We start from the raw sequence: 20,593 nt of genomic DNA, 5'->3' as shown, positions 1-20,593 counted from the left end.
ATGACAAGATGCACAGATAATGACTGACCAAAGTGTATTTGCAACCTACCTGATCCCAGACAGTTGTCCTTTGCTTCAACCAGTAGTAGGCCAGCAGTCATACTGAGGTCTCAGGACTCTTCTTCACATACCTCCCTCTACAGTCAGCAGGGCCTAGTGACTCGGGTAGATGATGGCCCACCAGGCCATCTCATTGCCAGTCTGTCCTTTGTTATGGCTAAAAGGATCCTGAAACCATTTCAAAGAAAGAAGAAAATAAAATGGGTAGCTATGACCATACAAGAGAAGAAACTGTGCATTTCCTAACCTGGATGATGAGCAGCTGGTGTCTACCATCCAAGAGGGTGATCAAACCATGCAAGAAGACCTCTTAGATCCTATCTCAGAAAATTACTGTGGGAGTGCTCTGTACTCCAGAATGTAATTTGTTCCTGCTTGTGGAGATGGTTAAGGAAGTCATTAAACTGGTAGCCTGGATATTTATATTTGCATTTATTTACTAGATAGTTTGACTGAGCATAATGCCTTTTTGGTGGCAGCCCACAAATAAATACATTTCCAAAAATGCATTCTAAACAGTCAGAATGTATAAAGCTTTACAGCATGTAGTAATAGCTAAACATTTATTGTATATTATAAATGAATATGTAATACATCATATGGAATGTGTGCACCTGGTATTACTGTATTAATTAAAGTTTCTTGTTCATGGATGATAAATATTTACTCCATAGAATTATTTTATCCATACAATAGCTTAAACAGTTAACTGCTAAATGCAGAGGGTTTACCTTGCAGCATATGTAGTAGCTACACAATGAACAAAAACAGTCTTGACTGGTTTTGTCTTTTGTTTGGGTATTTGTGAGGGGGGTTCACTGTATAATAAATTCCATTTCATTTGAACAGTCAGTTGATGGTAATTTGATTAAACAATTAGTCTGAGTACTTGGTATGAATACAAGTAAACTTACAAGTGTCTATCATATCTAGAATATATGCAACTGGAATTCTGGATTCCAGGGGGTTGGCTGTATGATGACTGGCTAATGCAAATGTTGGCAACTGCAAACTGACCAAGGGGAAGCATGGAGACAGTCCCATCTATCATATTGGCAAAGAAAAATTCAGCTGAAAATGTTGATGCCTATAAGATGTGTGCACAAGCATTCTTTGAACTCTCCATGTCCATGCTAATGTAAACACTCTTATTACTCCCTGGTCCCTGGGGTTACTAATTATAGGATCTGTGTCAGAATGTCAACTGCACAAATAGTCAATGTTCAAAACATTGAATGCGCAATATTGAATACTCAGAATATCAACGCGCTAAAAAGCATAAAACATGAATCCCCCACCTGCACCGACTGCTAATTTTATATATATATATATATATATAAAATACATGCATACATATATACCAACTCAGAGGTCACACTGCAATAAAGAAAGGGCCAAACCCCACTCCCAGTGGTACCGAGATCTGAGAAATGAGCTAGCAACATTTATAGACCTTCTTGAATATTCAGCATTTTGATGGTTGACATTTTCGGCTTTCGATCATCTAACAGGTACCCAGTAATTATGCTATATTCCTTGAAAATGATAACAGTCCACTGCTGATTAAAGTAGTTACTGCCACACTGCCATTAGCCTGCCTGGTATGCTGGTATTCCAAAATACGTTATCTAGTTTTATGTGTTTTACTTTCTGTTTTACGCTGTTTTTTCTGTTTTGGTGCATTCTTTTAGTGTATCTCTTGCATTTTTGAGTTATTTTGTTATACAATGCATGGTTGCAGGCACTTTAACAAACTTGAAACTGAAGTTTGGTGCACCCCAATGTCTTGCTTGGGTCAGGGCAGTATTCAGTGGTTACCATGGTACAGTCATCAAAATATTGTAAGAGATTATAATTTGTGAATTGTACCATGCCACCATTTTCATATTGATGTTAGCTCATTCCCCTACTTGGAGTTTGGTTGTTAGGTGGTCACACCCATTAATGCCTGGAATCCTCTAGAATCAGCAGTCAGATGAAGAATGGAAAGGTAGGCAACTCAGTGAGGGTGTAAACAATGGGAATATGTCAGGGAAAGTCTGTTCTGGGATGTGTACAGATATCTGTACAAGAGGAAAAAAAGATAACGGTGTGGAGAGACAAATATGTGGGTAGCAATTAGGTCAAAAGACAAGGAGTACCAGAGGTAGAGAGAATGGGTTGGGGAAGTGGAGGAGACCAACAGAAGGGCAACAGAGGTGGTGAAGGCAGCAAAAATCTCATGTTGGAAGAATGGATTAGAAAGGAGAACAAGACTTTCATGACAAATATCAGAATGGAGGAATGGAGAGAGAAATCTGTACAGGCTATGCAAAGAGAGACAGATCTGTCCAGGTTAAGCAAAAATGTGAGGGCATTTACAGAAGACTGAGAAAAACAGAGGTTACTGCAATGCAAGGGAATGATACTTTGGGAGGGAGGCAGTTTATAGAGGATGAAGTACAATGACCAGGTGTGGCTACTGAGAGAGTTCTTAGGAAGTCTGGTCATTGTACAGAAATCCCCCCGATAAAGGTTTTTCAGCAGATCACTGACTAATGCAGAAGTATCTGAGAGCTGGAAGATAGCAGGTGTGATCCCTTGTACAAGTGGGAATCTGGAAAGCTGTCTGGAACTGCAGTCCTTTTTAACAGTAGTAACAGGGAAAGCAGGGAAGAGAGTCTTGAGGGAAAGGCTGGCAGCATTTCTAGAAGACAGCCGTCTCAGCAGTTTCCAGGACAGCAGTCAACTTGGATTCTTGCCCAAGAAGAGTATTATGACTGCTATATATCACATAGCACAACAGGTAGTACACTTGCCTTTGATGCAGAAGGATGCAAGTTCAGGTCCAGCACCAAGTAAATAGATTGCTGTCACTGCCGTGCAGCATAAGGGAGGTTGATGCATTCCTGAGTGTGTCATTCTTTGGATGACATGTTTAACAGAGGACCCATCTGCTTGAGTTAGTGGTAGTTCAGGTGGATGTAAAAGATCCCACAACACCTATCGAAAAGACTAGGGAATGTTCCCTAATGCCTTGCCTGATTTTCCTTTAGTAGTAGAAATGCCACCTTAAATTTCCCCTGAAAAAAGGCCACTAACCTAGTGGGACTTAAAGCAGTCAACAAAGGATAGATTGACAGAGACCAACAGGTATGATTGAGTTGAAGGTGAGCTTGACAGCTGATTACATGTAGGTATGCTCTGCTTGTAGTTCCTAGTCTTTGATCAAGCCCTACTCAGGTGGCAGATATGAAAACTGGATGTGTTAAGTTATGGCCAGGACAGGGGAATTGGTTTGTTGCACAGCTGAATAGTAGGTCATAGAAGGTTGTGAGAGAGAAGATATCAGGAATAAGGAAGGCTATTAGAGGAGTATCATTTGGGTCTGTTTTTGATCCAGTACCTTTCACTGTGTTTGTCGTAGGATAATGAGGGAATAGAGACCAAGATCAGTCTCTCTGTTGATAACTAAGTAGAGTAAAGATCCCACATTATCCAGCAGTAGAAAATGGAGGAAGAGTCTAAGGAAGGATTTTGAAACGTTAGCAAGGTGGGCAGGAAGGAATCAGTTAAGGTGATTTGCAGATAAGCAGGGTACTTCATTTGGTTGCTAACAATGATTGTGTCAAATGTTAGCTACAGAGATGGGAGCTGATGGTAGCAGAGCAGGGAAGGGTGTTGATCAGACCTAGACTTTGACCCATCAGGAGCAGAGTGACTGAGGTGGGTAAGCAGTGGCAATACCCAGCATCACATTGGAGTGCATCTTTAAGGGGATAAGACCAGAAGCAAGGAGAAAATGCTCCCTTTCAGAAGGGCCATGATCAGTTTACATCTGAGTACCATTTGCAGATTTGGAGGCTATAAATGGAAAAGGACATCAGACTGCTGGAAGGAGTCCAGTGTCTATATGGGAAGTTTTATGACAGTGCTGCAGTGCTTGTCAGTAAGAACCAAGAAGAGATGGGGACATGATTATGGTCCATAGGATCATGTCAGAGAGACATGAAGAGGAAATATATACAGGAAAGGACAGAGGAGAATCACAGGCAGACAGTCGAAACTAATTACTCCCTGGATCCTCCAAACATACTACTTCACCGTGGTTATACACTTATGAATTGGACAGTTAGAATGGGTGGTGGAGAGAATCTGCAGAAACTTTCAAAAGTGCTGAGACTGATGAAAACTGAAAGAAAGAGGTAGCTTGGATGGTGAATGTGACATACGCTTGAACAGCAGGAAGGAGGCTGGTTTCTTCCTGTCAAGCTAATCTAACATAAAGTGTTTCAGAAGACATTTGAGGAAAGTAAAGTAGGCTGAAAAACCTATGGTAGGTTAGCAGAAAGATGTCACACAACTATATGGGAAAAGGTCTTCAATATTATATTAGCATGATACTGATTTTAGGAATATATTAAATATAGGAAGCATTTCATGTAGATATTGTATAAATGGTTTGTAGTAGTTATAGTGTATTATGTGTGTGATGTTTATTGTATTTTTGTAATGTTTTTGGAAAATATATTTCAATAAAAATTTATTATGGAAAAAAAAAAAAAAAGAAGAATGAGGATGGGAAGGAGAGCTAGGTAAGAGCTGATGAGGAAGGTAGAGGTGCTGAGGTGAAAAGTGTTAAGTGAAAGGCACTGAGGAAGTTAAGTTTAGTTCAGATGACTGCTATTCTTGTAGAAAGTTAAGAAGTAGTCATTTAATGGTATGTGTTTTAAGGGTGCAGATGTAATTTGAAAGGAGGTCAGTGTTAAAAGTTTTTTTTAACTAGATGAAGTGATGGGTCAAATCCCAGACCATTCTTTACTGTTGGGGCTTGGGTGGGCATCCTGATCTTCATAGTATGATTTCATGTCTCCAGATGTGGATGTTGCAGTGGAATGTGAGATTTCAGGGGCTCAAATGTCATGTACTCAAGAGTTTTTGGATGTTATACTCTAATCATCAGGCCTCCTTCTCCAATATTTATGTGGGCCCTCCGTTCCTAAAAGTCACCTATCACCAGTTCTGATGTGTACCTCTCTGGTGGGGTGGTGGAATGGAGAGTTTGCCTTACTTCCTCCCAAATTCAAGGAATGTGACCCATCCTTTGTGGAGAGTGGGGGGGGGGTCTGGTCCACTTCACATAATTGTAGTTTTATGCAGCCCTTAAGTCTTTGAGAGGAACCTGCTTTTAGTCTATCATAACTCACTCTAACTACCAATTCATTGTCTTGTATTCAAACAAGCAGCAGGACAGACAGTTGTACCCCTTGCAGAGAGGGGATTGGTGTCTAGCAGTGAGCCATAGACAGAATATCTGCCATTCAGGATTTCACATTCCAGCAAAATTAATGAACTGACGTACTTGCAGAACTCCCTCTCCAGTCCTATCCAGGAGTTGATGTTTTTGTGCCATGCTTGGATTGAATCTCCTAAAAAGGAGTACTCCAGAGTGTTCCACTTAGTACATAAGAGAATGACATTTCCCACCTTTTCCTTGGTACAGCAGACAACAGAAAGTTCTCAGTGGATGTAGTCTCCATCCCATTGCAGAGGAGATTGCTGTGTTCCTCTTTTTCCATTCATTTTGAGTACAGATGTCATTGCAAAGTTTAGAGAAAGATGCTTTTACTTGTTCTCTGGTAGCCAAATGAGTGTGGTTTCAGATTTTCCCTTACTTGGTATTACAGGAAATTCTCTTGCTTTGTTTGAATTGGTTAACCTTTATCGTCTGAGTGACTTAAAATCCTTTTTTCTGCAGAGTCTTGGGGAAAAAGCTCCACAAAAGAAAGACAAGTAACACAAGCCATTGTCAATACAATGATTTGCTCTCAATGGTTGGGGTGATATGTAGCTTGACAACAGGGCCTAGCTGCTGAAGTACCTGTTATCATGTTATAGACTTTCAACAATGGTGACAGAAGTTACTGGCACTGCAAAAAGCCTTCTACCTCACACAGGTACTTTAGCAAGTGGAAAACATTCTAATTTGGAATGAGCAGTCCCCAGTACCTGTCCAGTATATTTGGGCATGATTCTGTCATCTCTCATGTATCTTTATGTAAGCCTCAGTTTATTGTCAAGCAGTTGTAAACTGTTTCTGCGCATTTTATCCATATGGAATGCGATCCGCTGTGGTGGTGCTGTGGTAGCATTGTCGCCTCACAGTAAGACGCTGTCCGGTTCGATTCACAGCTAGAGCGTCTTTTGCGTGGAGACATGCATGAATGGGTGTACCTTCGTTGAAGGTTGTGCGTCAGGGCTGGTAACTCGGCACATAAAAATCAACTACCAGTCATTAGCGGACCGGAGTTCCGCTGTGGCGACCCCTAACTGGGAAAAGCCGAAAGACACAAACAAATATCCTTATAGAATGCAAGACCGTGAGAACAACACTGGTTGGTCAGACAATACCATAACAAGGTTTGTACATCTCTGCACTCCTTTGAAGACCCATTCATTCTGTAGGATCTGAAATGTCATGATTGCTGGACTCAATCCCCTGGCTCATCAGCAGTTCAGTTCGTACCTTGGAAAGTGCTTTAGTGGTGCTCACTTCTGCTCGCAGTTTAATTTAACTTTCACCCCACCACTGTTGGGCTGACTTGAAAATGGCCCACTGGTATCAAGCTCTACTATCGATAACAAGTTTAAATTAAATTAATGTATGCTTAGGGAACCTGGTCTTTTAGAGTTTGTCCTTCAAGCCCTACCCAAATTCCCTTCCAAAAGGGATTGCTAAACTTAGCCTACGCCATATCATTGATCTCAGTTTTTCTTTATGACAGTAGGGTGTGTTGGATCCCATTACAACTTTGATGTGCTTCACCAGCACAGATTTTAACTGTATTGGATTAAAAGCTTAGGTGGATGGAACAGTAATTTGGTGTGATAAATGCTGGTAGTTACCAGGCAAATCTTTACGAAGTAGATTCCCGGCTGCATTATCATTTTGCCGTCAAACAACTCACCATCTAATAGAAAATTCTGATGTCAAAATTCCACTGCAAGAGAGGAATGTCTGATTCCGGTACTTTCTTAGAAAATGTTTCCATTGTAAATATGCAAGCAATAATGCCTGTCAGAGTGTGTGTTAATGTGTAATTAACGCCAGTCCAGGGGTGTTATGAGGCTGGACGCCGCAGGCAGAGGGCCTCTACACCCCTGGAAGGGGGTTAATTACATATTAGCACACACCCTGGAGGGCATTATTCTGCTTAGAGAATGGGCTCTCTGTAAAATTGTTGTGTTTCACTTGTTTATTTAAGTACTATATTATTTTTTTTAATATATTTTTAATGTAAAATGTTTCCTCTGCCTAATGTTTCAAACTTGCTGTAGTATGTGTTAATGGTGTTGGAGGAAGCATTTTATATCACACACATACAAAAACGATGCAAGTGAAACAATTTTACATACAGCCCATTCTCTCCCCATACACACACACAAAATCAAACCTTGTGTTTGTGAAGTAAACTGTTTTACCAGGGAGGCTAACCCTTAACAAGAAGGAAAGCTGAACTGTTTGAGATATTAACCTAAACATTCCAACTTCAAGGGAGTCGTCCCTCACGTAGTCGATAATGAGGGTTTTCTCTGCCTGTTGGCAGTCATACTCCAGTCACCTTGTTCCCATTATGCAGCCCTACACAGACTGCATGTGTGACTGTATTTATACAGGAGCTGTACAGGGATACAAGTCTCCCATAATTTCTACATTTACCCATTGCAGCTGATGGTTCTTACAAGCAAAACCACTACAGTGCAATAAATGTGCGATTGGTGTATGTACTGTATATAGACAGTACAGCTTTAATGCTAATAAGATGAACTAAATTCTTGGCTAGGCTTGTAAGGACCTCAGGGCCAATAGCCTAGTAACATCCTATGATCCTACAGTGATCTGCATGTCAGATGGTAAGCCCTTGCTTCTACAGAGATCTTGGTTTGAATATAAACATGTATGAGGCCAAACCATTCATCTTGTGTTTCTAGGTTATTTACTTGACATCAAGATATTACACAGTAACAAGATAGAGAAATATCTGTCATAACTGAAGAAATGTTTCCAGAAAATCTAGAAATTACTTGGTTATCTCTTTTCTTTAATCACATTTCTTAAGCAGGAATGTCCAACTAGGAAGTCCCATTTTCCATTGTCTACCAGAGAGAAAATCTCCAGACATAACATGCAATAATAGTTTTTATATTTGAAACTACAGAATTTTCAGTGGAAAGTATGGCTCATATTCACCACACACACACACACACACACACACACACATACACACATATACACTCTCTCTGCTTTCATGCACATATTCATGCACAAATGCAGTCAGAAACATGAACACAACACACACTTTTCTGTTTTGATCAATCAATCGTTCTCTCTCTTACTCACATACACGGTTTATTTTCTTTTTTTATTGTACGTTCTCTAAACAGCAAAAGCGCTGCTTAGCGAATATAAAATAACGGCTCGCTCACTTTCATTTTTCACTGACATGCACACATAGACTCAAACACAGAGACACACACCCTTCTTTTTTTTAGTTGTCTTCTTTTTTATATTTTACTCTCACTAAACAGCAAAAGTGCTGCTTAGTGAGCATAAAATAATGGCGGCTGTTCTGTTTTTCTCAGTCCGAGCTCCACAGCAGCTTGATAAGCTGCCGTGAAGTGGTGGACTTTTTTTTTCACTGGGCATTACTTGTACATTAATAACCCTGCTGGAGAACGCTTGTTCTCCAGTCAGGGTACTGATGTACAGTAAACTCATTCTCTAACTGCTCATTAATTCACTCATTTATGAAACTTTATTATCTGGATTGCACCTCCATGTGTCCAGCCTCATTTGATACCTTTGTACTTAACATCGGCATTGTCTGTTATCCACATTCTTCCAATGTGGTGGATTTACTGCATAAATTTCAGCTCATTCAGTGGTACACAAAGGAAGGTTTGTTTGTTAGATATAGCAGATGTGCTTTTACTGTATTGTTAAACTACAGAGATGCTTTTTCATAGGTCTCAAATACTATCCCATGCTTGGGCTGCCTCAGCATCTTGCCACTGCTGTTGGAGATCCTTGTTTATTCTGGCAGGTATATATTTGTATATTAGTTAAGGCATCAAATGGGCGGCCACGGTGGTGCAGTGGTTAGCATTGCCGCCTCACAGCAAGAGGTTCTCAGGTTCGATCCTCGGCTGGGGTGCCTTCTGTGTGGAGTCTGCATGTCCTCCCTGTGGTCGCGTGGGTTTCCTCCGGGTGCTCCGGTTTCCTCCCACATCCCAAAGACATGCTGCAGGTGGATTGGACACTCTAAATTGGCCCTAGGTGTGCGTGTGAGTGTGCCTTCTGTGGAAGGTTGGGCGCCGGGCTGGCAACTCGACACCGTAAAACTCCACTGCCATTCAATGTGCGGACAAGGTGATCCGCTGTGGCGACCCCTAACCGGGAAAAGCCGAAAGAAGAAGAAGAAGAAGTTAAGGCATCAAATAATTTAATTTCTTGATTTGTAGGGTGGTGCCCCCACAATGGTTGAGGGCAAACTAGCAGGATCAGGGTCTAGGTGTGTTTTTTTTTTTTTGTGCATGTGGCATGTATATGATGACATGCACTGGCATAGAATGCTAGTGAAACAGATAGTGTGAATTGGCACAGGGTGCTTATGGCATAAGATGTGATGGTGTAATTGCTGTAATGTGTTCCTGACATTTGATGTGGTAATGTGCGTTGGCAGAAGGTGCTCATGGCATGTGATGTGTTGGCATCATTGGCGTGGGATACTGTTGAAAAACAAGAGAGTTCTACTGACTTCTTGAAGTTGAAAAAAATGCTAAGCAAGCAAGTTGCAGAAAATAGCAGATGCTTTTGTAACGCGATTACATAATACAATTATTGTAAGTGTTTTTGTTCTTCACGGAAGACTTCATCAGACTAAAAGACCTAAAAAAAGCAAATTTTTTGTATCAAACTGCCATGTGGCTCAAATACTCCATCACAAAACTACCACACCATGCTTAATAAAAACACTGCAAAAAGCAACATAAATAATCTGATAAGAATATTGACTAGAGCAGTTCATAGAACAAACATATAAATATATATATATATATATATATATATATATATATATATATATATATATATATATATATAAAATTATATTCCCACCTAAATATATCATTATTTATATTCCTTCAGTCTTTGGGTTTCAAAACGCAATTAATGGATTCATTTAATCCTGGATAAATACTAACATTTAACCTGATGTGGCATTTCGTCTCTGTCTGTTCATCACAACGCCTTTTCCCATTTTTGCACATGGAGTTGGAGTGTCACTTCAACAGTGACAATCATCTAGAGCCAAGGTTTACACCGCTGGATGACTAGCTCTGCTACGGTAGTTCTTCCACAACACATACGTACGCCTATGGGCAATTTAGAGTATCTAATCTACCTAGCATGTCTTTGGAATGTGGGATGAAACCGGAACACCCAGAGAAAACCCATGTGAACAAAGGGAGGACATGCAGACTCTGCATAGCAGCCACCCTAGCTGAAAATCGAACCAGTGAACCTCTTACTGTAAGGTGACAACACTATCAGCTACACCACTTTCACTCATTTTCCTTGTTATCTTTCAAATTTAACAATGGTCTATTGCATGCCAATTAAATCTTTTGAAGTTTTTGCATTTTTGTATCTTGCATTTTTTATGTAAAAGATTAAAAACTGAATCACACCCAACACATACTGTAACGCATACCGTTGATTCTGTATTTGATGTGATGTGTGCATTGGCATAGGGTGCTCCTGAAATTTGACACGATAGTATGTATTGGCATAGGGTGCTCATGCCATGCCGTGGGTACTCCTGATGTTTGATTTGATGGTATGTATTGGTATACGGTGCTTGTGGCATGCCATGGGTGCTCCTGATATTTGAGGTGATGGTATGCGTTGGCATATAGTGCGTGTTAGTGTGACGTTATCTGATAGCATGCATTTGCATAAGGTATTGTGTTTTGTTAATGTGGAATGTGATGAGATGGTATGCATTGGATGCTTATGACATGTGGCAGCACGCATTGGTATTGGGTGTTGAAGGCATGTGATGGGAGTTTACTGGCATAAGATGCTCGTCATATACGATGGTGTGAAATGACAGTGTTCTCACTGCATGTGATATGGGTTGGTATGGGCTGCCGCTGACTTTTGCTTTGGCATATATTGGCATAGGGTGCTCATGTTCCATGTGAGCAGGGGGTTTAGATAAGAATGCTGAAGTAGATAGAAAGAGTTGAGGTTGTCTCATAAGTCAACTGAGAAAGTAAAATAATTCCTGGTTCTTATTAGTAACTGTTAAAGTGACAGTAAGAATTCCATTTTCATTTGCTTGTTTGGTATTTTATGACTAGCAGTAAACTATTATTGTTATATGAAATGAGCAAAATGTAAAATATTATATTACTATTGGTTTATCAGTACTTGTGCCTCGTTATTTCTCACATATAAAAATCATGTAAAAATACCTCAGCCATCACCTTTGCCACTTCCATTTTCTTGTACGATGTTCTCTGTTTTTATTTAACCTCTTTTTTTCATTTTCTTTTCAAGCAGAAAGTTGCATAGTTGCTACACAAAACTAGAAAACACAAACTGATGTAATGTCTTTTGTCTGCATTTTTCCACAAGTCTTATTTTCCTCTTTCCATTTTTTTTTATTATAGTGTCTATAGTTATGGGAATCCCAAGTGTAAAACGAGAAGTGCATTCCTACCTAACAGACACACTAAACTCCCTGATCTCTGAGCTGAATCCTGCAGAAAAAGAGGACTGTGTTATCGTAGTGCTCATTGCTGAGGTAAGGTTCAACTTGCCAGTTTTTGTATACTTTTGTTGATATGGATATGAAGAAATGTTTGGCACGGAGTATTTACTACAGGTTTCAAAATGTGAAAGCACTACAGATGTTCTTTCACTTCCACAAACAGGGCCAACTGCATGTCTAGATAAGACATACATATTTACTGCTAGACACTATTTGTAGAATCTGTATTTTATAGAGGGAATACAAGACGTGTATAACACAGCTGAAGTAATCTCCTCGTTTGTCCGATCCGACCATAAGCTAATCGCCCTTGATATCCACATCCCACCCCCATCCCCATTAAGGAAACCACAGTAAAAAATTTCTCCAAAGCCAACTTCATGCTTCTTAAGACAGAAGTGGTGAACTTCATGATACCCATGCAGATGGACAATACAGTTACAACTGCTGAATCCTACACAAATGCACTCTATAAGCACTTACACGAGTGCATGGACCGTGCTATCCCAAACAGAACCAAGACGCTATCCTCCAAAAAAAGGAAGCCAATCTGGTGCTCCCCTGACATAAACTGTACAACAGAAGGAAGAAACTGTTGCAAAAGAGAGTAAAATCCCATGAGTGGATGAGCTCCCTGGTCAGCCTCAGTAAGAAGTTGAGATCCCTTATAAGATCCTCCAAAGCTAGCTACGAAAAGAAAATCGCCACTAATTCTAATGACAACCACAAAGCATTCTATAGCTGTGTCAAGAATCTTGATGGCAACACCCAGATCTGCTCTGAGTTACAGCACAACGGCACGAAAATTACAGAACCAACTGATATTGCCAACATCCTGGCAGATAGGTTCAGTGCTAACTTTACCCCCCCCCCCCCCTCACCCCTAAAGGGCCCATATCTGTAACAGGAAAAATCACAACTATGCAGATAAAAGCTGCACTTTCTAAATCCAAAAACACAGCATCCATGGGACCGGACAACATCCCAGGCTGCGTTTTACACGAACTTCAGAACGAAGTGGCTCCCCACTTAAGCACCATGTTCAATAATAGCCTTGCATCAGGCTTTGTGCCCACAGCAACAGTTGTCCCACTCCACAAAGGGAGAGCCACCACTGATCCCAGGAACTATCGACCTATTAGTCTGAAGAGCGTGGTCTGCAAGGCCATGGAACGTATCATCATGAAACTCATAAACAAAGACATTGGTAACCTCCAAACTCTGGATCCCACCCAGTTCAGGTTTGTGAAAGGCAGATCATGCCTCCTGAACCTGATCGACTTCTTTGAGGCAGTCACCAAAATCGTAGGTGGGGGCGGGATGTGGATGTCTAGGGTGATTAGCTTGTGGTCGGATCTGACCAATGAGGAACTGACCTCTGGTGTGGAGCAACAGTCGCCCATGTTGGTAATGACCATGTCTAGGATATTGCTGCCCCTGGTGGGGGTGTGGATAAGTTAATCCAAGGCATTGGAATTTATGAATTCCAGAAAACGTTGAGCAAAAGACTTAGTACATGAGTAGTTTTCCCAGGTAATGGTGGGGTAGTTGAAATTGCCCATTATGAGGGTGTTGGGTTATATCCTAATATGTTCTAGTGTATCAAGAAATGAGGAGTGGAAATCTTGGGGCATGGTGGGGGATCTGTAGCAAGTTACAATTTGGGTTGTGGTCTTACCCAGAGTTAGTTGCACTTGGATAATCTCAGATGCATTATGCTGAGCAACTAGCCTGGAGGTGTGGATATCCTTAATGAATATGGACACGCCTCCGACTTTAGTGTTTCGGTCCAGGTTAGGTGGCCAAAGGGTGTGGTATGAATTATAGCCTGGTAATGCAGGGGTGCTCTCTGGAGTCTTGAACCAGGTCTCTATCACTGCACAGATGTCAATGTTCTCCATTTTAAGGAGTGCCTCGAGTTAATGCATTTTGAGGTTTAGACTTCTAGCATTGAGTAGCATTACCCTCAGATTTTGCTTGCTTGTACCTGTTACGGTGGTGAATTTGTCATTTGAACCTTGCCTAAAAAAGGAACTATAGGGGTGGCAAGAACCTTGGCCAGTATCCATACTCCCAAGGGCGACCGGTGCAGGCCATCACTGGCAAAGCATCGTGGTCTGTTGATCATGTCATCCCAGGCAGACAGATACTGGATCCCCTTAGAATGACACCAGAAGCTTAGCCAGTTGTTGAAGTCAGTCATTTTGTCCTTGTACTGTGGTATCATTCTGGGTGATGGCAGGATGCTACTCAGGGCTAGGAAGTCCACATATCCTTATGTCCATATCTATTTCTTCAGGTGCTCTGATTTCCTTCCACATTCCAGAGACATATACTGTAGGTGAATTGGTGATCCTCCAAATTGCTTGTAACAGTGCATAAACTGCATATGTTTATCCTGCAGTGGACTGGCATCCTATGTAGGACTAGTTGTCTACTTTATAGCTGCTTGTGCTGGAATAGGCTCCCCCCCCCCCCCAATGACACCGAGTACAATAACCTGGATATTCAACAACAGTTTTAACTTTGGCCAGTGTGCACCTCCTCAAAGGTATAGCCCATAGCTGTATTGTTATAAAAATAGAAAGATCACTGTATACTTTATACCATACTGCTTTGAATTATTAATGAATGCAGCACTGTGCTGGGCAGCCTTTGGACAAGCCATCTGGTACAACTTACTGGAACACTCATAGCCTGAAAAACTTGAATTATTTGGAACAGCTTCCACATGTCTTATTTTATTCTGATTAGAGTAGGCATACTTAGAAGCAACCTCTCTGCCTGTTTGATAAGACAGTATGTGATCTGCGTCTATATTAGTTGATCGAACGTTTAGTTAATCGAATAACTAAATGTCAATCACTAATAATCGAACACACACAACCACAAACAGCAGTTTCCACTCAGGGAAACAAGTCATTTGACCGTTGTGCGGTGTTTGCCCTTGCTTCAATGTGGAGAGATCTCGGAGTTGTATATTTAGTTAGAGGGGTGTGGGGGGCAAAACCCCCCCACTTCATTTGTGTTTATTTATTTTTTTTTTGGGCAACGGCATTGTTTCCCTGAGTGGAAACTGACGTTCGATGTTTTGTGTGTGCGATTATTAGTGATCGATGTTTAGTTATTCACTTAACTAAACGTTCGATCATCTGATATAGACGCTGTGATCTGGTTCTGTTAGTATGTCTGTTTCTGAACACTCAACTCAGGTGAGCCAATACCAGCCTGGAGAATGCAACTCATTTCCACTTATCAGATGTGGAATGTCACACTCCCAGCAACCTACTTATATCCTCACACTTCTGAACAATTCTTGAAAATCAAATTTAAAAACAAATACCGAAAAATATAAATATTCTGTGAACAGTAAATGCTAGTTATAACAAAATTTACTATCAAAATCTGTTCTCTACAATGATAAGTTAATACTTTCAAAGTTTTGCAGTAATGTCAAAATATAGTATAATCTAAAAATACTTCATTTTTATGTAGTCTCTTCCACAAACAAATTTTCATATCTTGGAAAACCATACAGTGCAGACACTATAGCTGTACTTTTTTTCGGCAAGGTTTGTCTTTCCTGTGATTGCAAGAAATTATTTTTTGGTGCCTTTTTGAGATGTTAAACATGATGCTGGTATGCGTAATTGACTGTGTAGATAACACTCAATTATCTCTCAAGGTATGCAATCTACAGTATAGTTATCAACAGTAGTTTTCTTCAGTACCGTGTAAGGTTTCATCAGATGCCATGCAATAGCTGGTGATTACATGGTGTAGGCAGTATTGCTGAAAATCTGGAAATATCGCATGCTTCCATAATGTTAAACAAGCATCTAACAATACCTCCAGTGCAACAAGTTATACTGTGACAGTAACAGTGTATTCCTCTGTGTCCAAGCCTAACATATGACACAGTGCCCATAAAGAACATGTAGCTAAGTCATGTCAGAAAACAGTAATGTAAATATGAAAATATACATAAGCAACAGCAATGGTTAATGTCTCTACCTCAGTGCTTCCCAGATAAGTATGTTTGTTCCACACATCCTGCCCTTTTAATTGCTGTTTGTCATTAGTTGGTAAAATTGCTTGATGAGGGAATTTAGTGCCAAATGTTATGATGATGCCATAAGGAGCTACGGGTGTTACGTGGAAATAGTCCAAAAGCAGCTGCATGTGTGTGTGTGAATGAATTATTTCTAAAAATGTTAATACTATTAAAAAGTGATGGATACAGTATGCAACACCATGCAAGATTTTGGAATAAGCTTCCCCTTACAGTCAGAGCAAGTCAGAGTCATTAACTTCTTTCACTATTGTCTTGATACATATATGGGTGGTATGAAATAACATGGTGATACAGAAGTTAAGTTTCTTGAAGTCCAGAAAATCATAAGTTTGATGTCAGAACTGTAATATTGTCTTACACCAATAATTTAATAGTTTAATATTGTCACCACTCTTGGGCTGAGTCTGAAAAAGGTCTGTGAAGATCAGTGCCCTACTCTGGAAAACAAGTAAAACATATAACAAATATTGGCAGGAGTACAGATAACTGCCCCTAATTCAGTGCTGTACGTCTGTTGTCATTCTGATTATCCGAACTTTAGTCTATAGTGCAGTTTTCTTTTTCTTCTCCTCCTTTGATTTTTGTGGTAAAATGCAGTTTTATTTCAAATCATGCCTATTTTTGAATAGTCCTCAATAAAGGAGAATATTTTAGTTATACAATATTGGTCCCATGGAACTCATTCTTGCATGCCAAACTCTGATTTGTATTTCACCAGAGTTAAACAGAAATATGTTAATGTTCCATGACGTTCTCTAAGAAGTGCTTTGGTTTGGGCCGAGGCTGGTAGTGGTCATTTTTCACTGATAATCTTTGAAGTCTTGAAGGTTATTTGTCACTTAACTTGCTACCAAAAAACACTATTTTTAGTTGCACTTTGAATAATTAAGTTCATGTTTTACTTTAAGTTTTGTTAGCAGATTCTCTGGCAAATAAATGGGGAAAAATAATTCTTCATTGTATGTAGGTTAATGTAATTCCTCATTGCCTGTCTTCCCACACGAACAGACCAAATGGTGTTGAATCCTGAGTTATTTAAAGATCTTTCATGGCTCTGTGTCATTGGGCAATTCTTTCCAGCCTCTTGAGGTCACTCCAACGGACATAAGCTTCTGGAGAAATGTTTTTCATTTTACAAGGACGAGTGTGTCTACTCACTTAGTGATTAAAAATAGACTTGCCTTTTTTTTAGCTTTCTTTTTAAAGTAAGAACAGTAGGAGAACCTGACAGGATTTCATTTACAGTATAATACTGTAACATGTATTTGCAGAACTGTTCACACAAAGCCTGTACAAGCATGTTAATAGCTGCATAGAGGCAGCTGTACCCACCAGGAAGAGGTAGAGAACTAACTCAAAAAACAAGCCGCCCTGGTGGGATCACAAAATCAATCGGATGCATAACAGGAGGAAGGAAATCATGGCAAAAAGTAGGAGGTGCAGCACCCAGAAGGATAAAAGCACTCTCATTAAACTAAACAAACAGCACAGAGGACAAATAGTCTACCAAAGCCAAATTTGAGGTAATACATGTAATTAGATGTTGTGTTAGTACATCATTCATTCATTGGTAGTTGAACTTCTGTCTTGTTCCTACACCCATGTAGAATGAAACTATGTAGAGGCAGCACATTTTTTTTGAAGCAGTATTGGCTCGGCTGTTGATTAGCACCATTTCTGGTGCTACCTAAAGCTTCTGATGTTAAAAAATGTGATAATGGTTACTGTTAATATTTCTATAACATCCTTAGAATATGGATATAGAAAATAGTTCAAGATAATATTCCTCATCACTGATAGTGTTTATTGCCTAAACTTGTATTTCTTTATAATTTTATATATTTGTATGCAATGTTGTGTTTTCAGTATAAATTATAAATCTACTTTGTGTATTAACTGATATTGTTTGCCATGTATCATTGCCTGAGTTTTCTGTATTTGTTTATAATTGTATGTCTTTTTTTTCAAAATGTTGGTGTATTTTTCAGTATGTCATTTTATTTTAACTGACATTTTTTGTCATATTTAGTGTTTGAACTTGTAGAGCTAAAGATGATTTTCTTGGAATTCCACTGAAAGATAACTTTGCTAAGCTGCATGTCAGTACAACGTAAGTGATTAATTAATGGAAACTGTAAACAAGACCTATTGGAACTCTGTTTCAGCATGATAGAGTGAGCAAATAGCTTTTCAACATTGCTTCGTCATCCTAGCCTTGTAGTAAACTTAGAAGAGTTTGTCTAATTTTCCTCATAGTTTTCCAGAATTTTGATAGACTTAGAGGAGCAGGCCAAGGAACTTTTTTGGAACCATAACTGATGCAATAAACGTATACTTCCTCTTGATATTAAATCCAGCTTTGTTAATATGCTTAAATCTGTCTCTCTGAGTGCGTGCATGTATATGCATGCATGCGTGTGTGTGTATTCCCCAAATAGGCTTCATCAGATCTAACTCCTTTTTATGTGACATGCTTCATGCCATGTAAAATGGAGTCGGATATCTACAGACCCAGTTAATTATCGACCCATCAGCCTCACCAACCTTGTATGCAAAGTCATGGAATGTATCATAGCAGAACTCATTTAGGCAGGCATAGGCAACTTAAAAATGTCTATCCAGCAGATCCCAAGTTGTGAACGTTACTGGTTCCATCTATGAATGTAAATTTGTAACTAGCAGTGTGCTACAGGGATCATTTCTGGGTCCTGTCCTGTTTGGCATTTATTTTCCAAACATCCAAGCCAGCATATCAGAAGTGTTCTTGACTTAGATTGTTGATGACAGCAAACTGGGCACTATCTGCTCATCCACTGACACTGAGGGCTGGAATCTGCACATATATAATGTATCGAAAATGGCCTAAAAAAATGAATGAAATTAGTACTGTTTGGTTGAAAGGTTGTTCCCACCTGATATATTTTAAATGGTACTCCTCTTTAGACAGATACAATCATAGGAGAACCTAGGTACTTGTGTGGCTAGCATCCTCTCATTTGATAATCATGTTTCCACCATAGTCAAGAAATAATTTTATCTGGCCTAGTTAACTTCCAAGGGAATATTTTATTAACATTTGTTGACTAGGAAAGTACAACTAAGATGGAGCCTATTTTCAGCTGATGCCCGGTGTGAAACACTCCAGACGTATGTCTTTGGAATGTGGGAGGAAACCAGGAGTACCCAAAGGAAATCCACTTAAATGCAGGGAGGACATGCAGACTCCACACAGAAGGCACCCCAACTGAGAATCGAACCAGAGAACCTCTTGCTGTGAGGTGACAGCGTTAACCACTGCGCTGCCCAAGATCTAAGAAAGTCAAGCAACCACTGCACTTTTCCCTTGTCAGACCCATCGTCAAATACAGTGCCCTTTTATGTACAAATCCAAGCATATTGCTGCACTGGAAAGGCCCCAACATTTCTAACCAAGAAAATTAAATGTCTTCAGTCCTTCAGCTATCCTGATAAATTAGCACTATTTTCATACTGAACAGCCTGCCAGTTGCTGCAAAGTGACCCATGTCTTACTGTATGAGCCACGAAAGACCCAATCCTATTTGACCATCTATTTCTTTGCAAAACAAGTGGCTGCACAAACACCTGCACAAAGGACTTAAATCTACACCATAAATAGTCATAAAATATCAGGATTTGCAGGCAGAAATGAGAGCAATGTGGAATAAAGATACCCAGTCAGTTCCAATAGTAGTTGTAGCAATGGATCTTATAAAAAAGAATCTACAGTCATATTTAGATATGTTATCAATCTATGTAACCCAATACAATTTGCAGAAGGAGTCATTACAGGGCACATTTCGAGTGCTGTGAAGAGCACTTTTGACTGATATCAAAGATTGAAACAATACTAATTTTGTGAACTTTAATCATATTTTTTCTTAGGAATGGGGTCAATTCCTGTCATAGTATTGCAAACCTAAAAGATTTGGAGAAATTAAAAAAAGAGAGAGAGAGCGCTTGCGAGGTCAGTGTGCTGCTAGGTTATCAAATAAGTTGCCATGCCGTTAAGGCTAGTCTTGATGACTGGATGGATAGACACAAATTTACACCAGGTAGTTGTGTTACAACCCTGCTCGATTCGGGAGATGACACTTGTGTACTTGGAAACTGTAGCAGTGCCTTTAAGTTTGTCAGCTTAAAGGTGGATAATTCTAAGCATCATATGGTCCCTGTATTCATGTGCCTATTATTTCCTATGTACGTGTATGTAAATAAGTAAACACACACTCCCTCTCTCTGTACATATATATATATTGGGAGAGAGAGAATGTGAGAGGACTATAATCGGGTCTCCAGTCATTGCCAGCTTATGTGTTCAAGACATGGATGCAAAGAAATTCACTACAAGAATGAAGCTCTAGAGTTTTACCTCGTTACCCATCAAGAAGAGACAACTAGGGCTATTTTCCATGAGACGACTTCATAATGTTTTTGCAGTGCCTGCAACTTTATCTGCTCCATGTACTGAAAGTTACAGAAAAAGTGAAAAAAGTGAAGGCATGCAAAACATTACTGACTTTTAAAGCTTTTGAAAGCTGGTTAAACATTTAGTGCTGCCAAGTAGACAGAAGCAGTGTCCCTCTGAAGAACAAATCACTTTAAAAGCTGTTACCCATTTCAT

General features: G+C 39.8%; 1 protein-coding gene across 4 annotated transcripts in view; it reads left to right on the top strand.

Annotated features, from left to right (window-relative positions):
- Positions 1-20,593, top strand: part of MGAT4B (alpha-1,3-mannosyl-glycoprotein 4-beta-N-acetylglucosaminyltransferase B) — a 1,742,611-nt gene that overhangs the window by 1,090,628 nt on the left and 631,390 nt on the right. For all 4 annotated transcript variants that reach the window (XM_044069458.1, XM_044069462.1, XM_044069459.1 and 1 more), the window contains exon 4: positions 11,776-11,909. In XM_044069458.1, coding sequence (XP_043925393.1) covers positions 11,776-11,909 — 134 coding nt within the window. The remainder of the gene's footprint in view (positions 1-11,775; positions 11,910-20,593) is intronic.

This window comes from Protopterus annectens, chromosome 4.part0 (genome assembly GCF_019279795.1).
Source record: "Protopterus annectens isolate FY-2018-M chromosome 4.part0, PAN1.0, whole genome shotgun sequence".
Taxonomy (NCBI): domain Eukaryota; kingdom Metazoa; phylum Chordata; order Ceratodontiformes; family Protopteridae; genus Protopterus; species Protopterus annectens.
The sequence above is the reverse complement of the archived record's forward strand: the minus strand, read 5'-3'. Positions and strand labels throughout refer to the sequence as shown.